This window comes from Neovison vison, chromosome 7 (genome assembly GCF_020171115.1).
Source record: "Neovison vison isolate M4711 chromosome 7, ASM_NN_V1, whole genome shotgun sequence".
In the NCBI taxonomy this organism is placed as follows: domain Eukaryota; kingdom Metazoa; phylum Chordata; class Mammalia; order Carnivora; family Mustelidae; genus Neogale; species Neogale vison.
Window position 1 is genome coordinate 60,859,306 of NC_058097.1, and position 8,367 is coordinate 60,867,672.

Below are 8,367 nucleotides of genomic sequence, written 5' to 3' on the forward strand. Positions count from 1 at the left end.
TCTTTATTTTATCTTTTCAGTGTTCAAAGATTCACTGTTTATGCACCACACCCAGTGCTCCAGGCAATGAGTGCCCTTCTTAATACCCACCATCAGGATCACCCAACCCTTCATCCACATCCTCTCAAAAACCCTAAGTTTGTTTCCCAGAGTCCACAGGCTTTCATGATATGTCTTCCCATCCAATTTCCCCCAACTCACTTCTCTCCAATTCCCAAGGTCCTCCATGTTATTCTTTATGCTCCACAAGTAAGTGAAACCATATGATAATTGACTTTCTCTGTTTGACTTCTGTCAATCAGCATAATCTCCTCCAGTCCTATCCACATTGATACAAAAGTTGGGTATTCATCCTTTCTAATGGAGGCATCATACTACATTGTATAAAAGGACCACATTTTCTTTATCCATTCATTTGTTGAAGGGCATCTAGGCTCCTTCCCCAGTTGGTTGGCTGTGACCATTGCTACTATGAACATTGGGATACCACCTTACACCCATTATAATAGCCATAATTAACAAGATAGTAAACACCATGTGTTGGGGAGGATGTGGAGAAAGGGGAACTGAACTCTCTTACACTGTTGGTGAGAATGCAAGTTGGTGCAGTCTCTTTGGAAAACAGGGTGGAGATTTCTGAAGAAATTAAAAATAGAGCTAACCTAACATCCTGCAATTGCACTAAGTTTTTAATTATAGCCGGCATATATTAGTCCAACATAATGAGCCAACATTTATATACATTGTGCAGTGCTCACTATAAGATGTGCAGTTATCATGTGTCACACAAAAAATTATTACAATATCATGGATTATATTCCCTAAACTGTATGTTACACCCCTGGGGCACCTTTATTATATAACTGGAAGTTTGTACACCTGTTCACCCATCTCCCGATCTCCTTCCCTTCTGGTTTGTGAGAAGGTCATTTTTTTAATTTATTTTTAATTTATTTTCAGCATAACAGTATTCATTATTTTTGCACCACACCCAGTGCTCCATGCAAGCCGTGCCCTCTCTAATACCCACCACCTGGTTCCCCCAACCTCCCACCACCACCCTGCCACTTCAAACCCCTCAGACTGCTTTTCAGAGAAGGTCATTTTTACTTATACAGTTAATGCACTACATTATATTGGTTGAGTTTTAAATTTTTCAGCTACTCTGCCTTCCCCTACCCCCCAAATCCAGTGCCGTCATGATGTAGAGTCCTTTTTATACATTGCTGAATCTCATCTGTGAATGTTTTGTTTAGAGATTCACATTGGAGTTTATGTGAGGGAACTTTCTGTGTCTTTCCATTCTGGAATTTCCTTGCCCAGTTTGGTGTCTTTCTTGGTAGCATGATACAATATTGTTTCTTTTTTTATTCTCAGGAAGGGCACGTATAATTTCATTGTGTGTATGCATGTGTGTGTTTGAGAGTATGCATGTGTGTGAGTGTTTGCATGTATGTGTGTGCATGTGAGTATGCATGTGTGCATGTATGCATTGTATCCACATGGGTGCGAGACTGTGTGTTTCCTAAGGGCTTCAGTGTTCGGAGGAAATTGCCAATGAAGCTTCCTGAACAGACACAAGTGTATGTTACAAAATGATTATTGCCATGCCATTAGCTCACACTTCCATGCCATACCGTATCTGCCTTTTTCGTATGTGATGAGAACATTTAGATCTACTCTCTTTGCAACATTCAAGAATAGGTTATGGTGTTATGAGCTGTGGTCATGATATGGTACATGAGATCCCCAGAACTTGTGGTCTTATAAGTTTAGAGACCTTGTTCATCTACCTATAATCCTGACCAACACCTTCCCACTTCCATACTTCAGCCCAGCCAGTCACCACTCTCCTCTCTATTTTTCTCAGTTTCCACATACTTCAGTTGGGGGATGGTTTGATCACAGTCAATGCATTCAATGTATTCATAAGGTGATACATAGTTACTACTTTTCATCAATTTAATAGCTTCTATTTTAAGAATTTTATCCATTTCATCTACATTGTCTCATATATCAGCATAAAAGTTAATAATGTTCCATTCTAAATTTAAAGTCTGTAGTATGGGATGCCATCCTCATAATAGTGATGTGTACCTCCTCCCTCTCTCTCTCTCTTTTCTTGGTTTTGTGGCTAGGATTTATAAATGTGACCATTGCTTACAAAATGGAACACTTTCAGCTTCATTGATTTTTCTCTATTTTTAAATTTGTCCTCATTTCTAGTCAGGTCTTGTCTTTACTTTTGTTTGAATAACTTGCTATTCTTTTTCCAAATTCTCAATAGAATAGGTTCTGTCATTAATTATTTTAGGCTTTTTCTGTTCTAATAGATTGGTTCTTGGTTCTTATTTTCCAATTTCATAGATTTGATGTGTAACATTTACACTGTCCTTCAGTGTAAACATTCTCTCATTTCCATTAGGATTTTCTCATTTCATTCATGGGTAATTGGGAAGTCTGTTGCTTTGATTTCCAAAGTGTAGGGGTATTACTATCTTTGATGGCAGAATCAGTGACTCCCAGAAGGTCCCAGGAGTTCTTACTGGTCCATGTGAAGAGTCCAGGCTGGCTAGGGTTGTCATTAGGTGACACCCACTATGGGCAGCTCCTGTGCCTTCCAGGGTCCCTGTGGTCCCTCCCTCCCTGCAGTGTGCGGTCTGGGCCCCTCCTGGGCTACTGGATGGCCAAAGCAGCATACACGCTGGACTCTGCTGGGGGCTTCCCTGATTGGAAAGGAGGGGATGCACTTGTCTCCTGTCTGAGGGTCAAGCAGTTCAGCTGGGCGTAGGTCACATCCTGGGGAGTGTCAGATGCAATAACCTGCAGTGGGGAAGAGAGGGGAGGCTTGTGATTGAGGAGGGGGAAGCCTGGGAACTCAGAGAAGAAGGGACCCACCTGACAGTACGTCTGCCTGTCTTCCTCTGCTTGTCTGTCCTCTGAGTCCAAAAATCCCTCCGACATGGGGGAAGGAGAAGTGGCCAGTCCCCACCTGAGTCTTGATCTTGACTGGCTCACCTGAGCATACATTGTTCCCTGGGGGTCTTCATCTTGTGTGTTCTGCTGTGGGCAGACAGTGAGGGGGAGGTTTGTCTCCTTGATTCCCCTCGACCACCTCAGACAATTTTCCCCATGGTTGCCAGAGCGAGGCTTCCAAACTTTCCTGCCCATTAGGTCACTTTCCTGGTGAACTCTGCGGGGCTTCCTGAGCCTTGGGGTGTGTGATTTGTACTCTGGCTCTGATTCTATTCCAGACAGTGTCTCTTGCTCATTTGGTTGCAGCTGCATGGGCCATGCTCCTGATAAAGCATGTTGCTGCCTCAGGATCTTTGCACCTACTACCTTCTCCCCTTGTTTTATTTTTCTTGGCCATACATTGCTTTCGAGGATGCTGCCCACTTCCGTGCATATTGTCTACCACCCACAAGGCAAGCTCACAGAGGGTGGTTCAGATTTGCTCACAGCTATGCAGGCAGCACTAGGTGGGGCCTGGCAAATGCTGGGCTCCCTATGTCTTTTGCTGGCTGAACGAATGAAGGGGCTTAGTGACCGGTGGGAGAATCATTCCTTCATGTACCCTCTTGAGACGTGGGCATGCACCCCAACAACCAGAATTCAGACAGTGGTTTGGGAGTCACACAAGGGGAGCACAAAGGAGGCCCTACGAGGTCACAGTGGGCTGACCCAGGGTGCCCAAGGAGCATGAGGGCATCTGAGGGACACTACTGAGACTGGGTGGTGTGAGGACAAGGAAGTGTCCACTGGATTCAGTTTGGCGCCATGAGGACCCTGGGGCCTGCACGAGGACTGGGGGTCTCACCTGATGGTCCAGCTCCACCCCCTCCTCAGGCTGAGTGTCTTGCATGGCAGCGTCTGCCAGGACAGAACAGGGTGTGTCTCTTGGCAAGGTCCCCTGAGCCCTCCTCAGGGCTACAGACCCCACCCTGCTCCCAGATAGGGCATCTGCCATACCAGAGATTCATCAGTGGGCTGAGGTGCATGTGGGAATTCAGTCCTCACCCCGGACCCCGACCCTCCCAGCCCACCCCCAGGGAGGCCCCCGTCCTCTCACAGAGGCTCTCCTCCTGGGCGGCAGGGGCTGGGCTGGAGCTGGGGAGGAGAGACAGCATGTTAGGGGGCATAGTGGGGGAAGGTGGATGGGAGTCTGGGGGACTGCCGACAGGAGTTACCTGTCATGCAGGCCTCTGTCCTTGGGCTCCGGGTCTGCAACTCCTGAAGGACATTGGGAATCAGTCTCCCTCTGGGCTGGGAGGGTACAACCTGCCCCCAACCATGTGATTCCAGGGAAATATGCCCTTCACACATACTGCCTGTGTGTTTCTCCATCTCCCCAGATTGAGTGGAGGGAAGTACCTTCAACTGGCTCATGGGTACCAACCTGGGGTTTCTTACTAGATTCTCTGGGTTGAGATTCTGCACAGGTATCCTTCTACACCGGCCTTTCCCATCGCTCTGGTTTTCCTCTGACTGCTGCCCTGAGCCCACCCTTGGTCAGCCCACAGGGCAGCCACCACCCCCTGGGACATGTCACCTCCTTCCCTTCTCACCCGGCTTCCTGCCTTTAACCCGACGCTGGTGGCGAACTAGGAGAAGGACGAGAAGGCTGAGCAGCAGGATGAAGGCCACCACGGCCGTGATAAGGATGTACAGGTACCAGTAGGGACCTTGTGCAGGAGCAACACCATGAATGAGCCAGTGATGCCATTTAACTAAACACCTACTGTGTGCCAGGAACCTGCTGGGCTCTGTGCACTCAGCTCTGACCCCGTCAACAATCACCCAGCAGACAACTGATGCCCCTCCCGCCCACCCCACAGACAGAAAACTGAGGCACAGAGAGGTCATTCACATGTCTCAGGTCGCCCAGCATGGAGGCAGCAGGGCTGAGACTAGAACCAGGGCTGTGGGTTCCCTGTGCTCTCCTCATGCTGTCCCCTCTAGGGACACCAGCTCGGGGCTCTGGGCACCTCATCTGGGGCACAGCCTATCCCAGCATCTTCTTCTGGAGCTGAGGGTCCTTCCAGATTCCCCTTATTACCTGAATGACCCCGGCCATTGTCCTCCCTCCCCTCCGCTTACACTGTCACTGTCATTGCTGCAAGGGGACAGAATTCCCCATAGATCACAACCTGGGGGGCTTCCCCATGAGCCCTCCTTTCCCAGGATGAGAGCCATGGTCTAATGGGAAATCTACTCTGTCCACGACTCTCTCCTTTACACTTGGGGAAATTGAGGCCCACACAGGGGAGGGGCATGTGCCAGCCAGCACCTCCGAAGGACCATGAACTGAGGGGTCAACTCAGAGCTCTCCATGGACCCATCCACTAAGGCTGATAGAGACCCTCACCCTCAGAGCCTCCTGGGGTCAGCAAGGGTGAGGGATGGGACCTGCCGTGCTCCACACTGCACCTGGCTGCTCCTCCCCCACCAGGGACCCCCGCCCCCCACAAGCCTCAGAGCCCTGGGACCCTGTCATCCCCCTGGCATCTCTGAGAGCCTAGAAGAAAACCCCCTGGACAGCAGCCCCTGTGACTCACCATCTGCTGAGTCTGGCCCTGTGGTCGGGGAGCTGGGATCCATAGAGGGTCCTGGGAAAAGAGAGGAGTGTGGAGGGGCTGGAGCTTCCCCTGAGACCCTGTCTCTGCTCACACTCTTCCTCCTCATGTGCCCTGTGACCGCCAAGCTCCTCCTCCACCGGAAGATTCCTGGGCCTGGGGCCAGGGATGGGCAAGCGTGGGAGACCCTATTTCCCTCCTGCACCATGAGGGGCGGACCTCTCCACTGATGTTCCCTTGGAGCCCCTCACTCCCATCCTAGACCAGAGCCCTGCTGGACACAGGGCCCTGAAGCAATGTTGGGACACAGAGGGGACAGGGTCAGCAACCCTCACCTGAGACCAGGAGCTCCAGGGGGTCACTGGGCTGGGACAAGAGGTAGGGGGAGGTGCTGGCAGAGCCATAGCACCTGTAGGTCCCCCCGTGGGCTGAGGTCACAGGACTCATGGAGAATTCAGCCTGGTGCTGCCCAGCTCGGTACTGTGATCTAAGACGCAGCGGGGGATGGGCTGCCCCCTCCTTGGACAGAAGGAAAGTGTCCACAGAGCTCCGAGACTGACACAGCAGGGTCACATTCTCTCTTGGGGCCACAGTGGGTCCCGGCTGCACTGAGAGGGAGGGTGTGTAGGGCAGCTGTCCTAGAGAGAGGAAGGGCAGGTGAGGGGCTGTCCAGCCCTTGTTCTGAACTGCATCTGTCTGAGTCCCCCAAGTCTGTGCTGTCCCATCCCCTGTCTCTCTCTGTTTCTCTCCCTCCCAGGGGACCCCACACCCCTGGTCCCAGCCACCACCTGGGGCTCCATTGGTAAGACCTGTGCAAAGTCTGGGGTCCTGACTGATGCCGTGAGCCCTTACCTGCGAGCAGGATGTCCAGGGGTTCACTGGGGGCCGACCACTCGGAGGAGAAGTTGTGTCCACCATAGCACATGTACCGGCCCACGTGGGAGGGTCTCACAGGGCCCAGAGGGAAGTCTGCCCCAGAGAGTCCAGCCTGGGTCTGCCGGCCAAGCTGCCGGGGAGGGTCAGGTGCCCCCTCCTTAGACAGAGCAAATCTGTTGTAGCTGACATCAGAGCGACACTGGAGGGTCAGTCTCTGTCCAGAGGTCATGACAGGGCCCTGCTGGGTCAGGAGGGAGGGCTTCCCCGACACACCTGGGAGAGACCAGCCCTGAATGGCAGGGGCTGCTTCTCCCCAAACCTCCCTTCTCCCGTCCTGACTCCCAGGTCTCACTGTCCATCACCCTCAGTGACTCTGACCTGTGAGTCCCCATGGTAACCTCACCCACCCTCTCACTGGGGCTCCCCTGGGAGCAGAGTCCTCATTAACTGTCTGGTGCCTCAAAACATGGATGGGGCACCAGTCAGACTTTCTCACCTGAGACCAGCAGCTCCAGGGGGTCACTGGGGTCCGACCATATCTGGGGTGTGTTGCTGTAATAGCCGTAGCATCTGAACTTCCACCTGAGGCTGAGGGTCACGGGGCCCACAGGGAACAGGGCCTGGGTCCCCCCATGGGGGACTGCCTGGGAGACCAGGGTCCAGGAGGGCTGACCTTCTCCTTCCCTCATCAGGACGAACCTGTGGAATCCCATCCATGAGGCACACTGGAGGGTCACGTTCCCTCCTGAGGTCATAACAGAGCTGGGCAGGGCTGAGAGGGTGGGTTTGCCCTGGGATCCTAGGAGAGGAGGAGGGAGTGGTGTTAAATCGGGTTCAGACCCCCCACATTATCCCAGACTGGGCTGTGAGAGGGAGACACGTGAGAGCCGACCCCCTTCCTGAGGGCAGAGCCTGGGGCTGGGACCCTGGGTGGGCTCACACCTGTCACCACCACCAGCTCCAGGGGGTCACTGGGCTCTGACCAGCCAGTGGGACTGAGATAGTCACAGCGGTATCTTCCTGCATATATGTCTGCCATGTGTGTGATGGAGAACTTGGCCTTGTCCCTGGACTCCAGTGGCATCTGTCTGTCCCAGACCCTTGACTCTCCCTCTTTATTCAGGCAGTACTCCTCGGCCTCCAGGTCCCCCTGACACCAGATGGTCACAGATGTCCCCCAGGGCATCACAGAGCCCGGCTCAGCCCAGATGGTGGGTTTGGGGCGGGTCCCTGGAAGGAAACAGAGGCTGGGACACAAACCTTCCCCACCCAGGTCCCAGCTCAGCCCCAAGCCCCCAGACATTTCCCTCAGTCAGCCCAGAGCTGCTGCTCTCCATCCGCTGCTGCCTGATGGGTGACCCCTGTCCCCAGTGAGGAGGGACTGGGACCTCTGGTGACAGACTCACCTGCCTGTGCTTGGGTCCTGGGGCCCACACTCAGCCCTGGAAGAGAGTCCCTGTGAGAGGTTTGCTCTGAATCCCAGCAGATCCCCTCCTCCCCATGATCCTGCTATGCCTGGAGTCTCCAAGAGACCAGGGCCTGGCTGGGCAGGTCCCTCCCAGACTAGGGTGTCCCCTCCCTTCCTCAGATCTCACCAAGACAGAGCAGGGCTGTGAGGGTGGCAGTCATGGCATCTCCTCTTTCTCGTTCCAACTGTGCAGAAGGAGGGCCCACTGTGACCGCAGGACAGGCAGACACACACGGTGTGGGCACTCGGAGGCCAGCCCCCCCCCATCACGGGTTTGTCACGTCAGCTGTCCCACAGGAAGGGGAACAGTGTGGCTGTCATTTCCCCAGGGCTGAGACTGGGGCAGGCAACGTGCTTTGCAGATGTTTCTGACCACATCTGAGGCTTCCCCCCGACCATGAACTCCTGTCTTCCTGGCCCGATATCCCGTTTGTGGACCAAGCTCCA

The 8,367-nt window shown here is 53.1% G+C and overlaps 1 protein-coding gene across 6 annotated transcripts; it reads right to left on the reverse strand.

Moving 5' to 3' along the window:
- Positions 1 to 1,948: 1,948 nt before the first annotated feature.
- Positions 1,949 to 8,136, reverse strand: LOC122912191 (leukocyte immunoglobulin-like receptor subfamily B member 3). 6 transcript variants are annotated; one of them, XM_044257643.1, is made up of 14 exons: positions 8,048 to 8,136; positions 7,859 to 7,894; positions 7,395 to 7,682; positions 7,152 to 7,251; positions 6,949 to 7,004; positions 6,429 to 6,725; positions 5,912 to 6,214; positions 5,559 to 5,609; positions 4,569 to 4,685; positions 4,191 to 4,233; positions 4,073 to 4,110; positions 3,821 to 3,873; positions 2,899 to 3,063; positions 1,949 to 2,823 (listed from the first exon to the last, which is right to left on the reverse strand). In XM_044257643.1, the coding sequence occupies exons 1-14, from the start codon at positions 8,079 to 8,081 to the stop codon at positions 2,677 to 2,679; spliced, it is 1,728 nt and encodes a 575-aa protein (XP_044113578.1). In that variant the 5' UTR covers positions 8,082 to 8,136; the 3' UTR covers positions 1,949 to 2,676. The 6 variants fall into 6 exon arrangements, with proteins under 6 accessions (XP_044113578.1, XP_044113577.1, XP_044113575.1 ...); XM_044257642.1 differs by having other exon boundaries at positions 3,019 to 3,060; positions 6,949 to 7,251; XM_044257640.1 differs by having other exon boundaries at positions 2,899 to 3,060; positions 6,949 to 7,251.
- Between the last annotated feature and the right edge of the window lie 231 nt (positions 8,137 to 8,367).

Coding starts and splice junctions, on each gene's coding strand:
- LOC122912191 (XM_044257639.1), bottom strand. CDS start 8,081: ATGACTGCCACCCTCACAGCCCTGCTCTGTCTTG. Junction 6,726..6,948: donor CCTGGAGCTGCTGGTCTCAG/GTGAGAAAGTCT, acceptor GGTCTCTCCCAG/GTGTGTCGGGGAAGCCCTCC. Junction 3,064..3,820: donor GGGTGGAGCTGGACCATCAG/GTGAGACCCCCA, acceptor GTCTGCCCACAG/CAGAACACACAAGATGAAGA.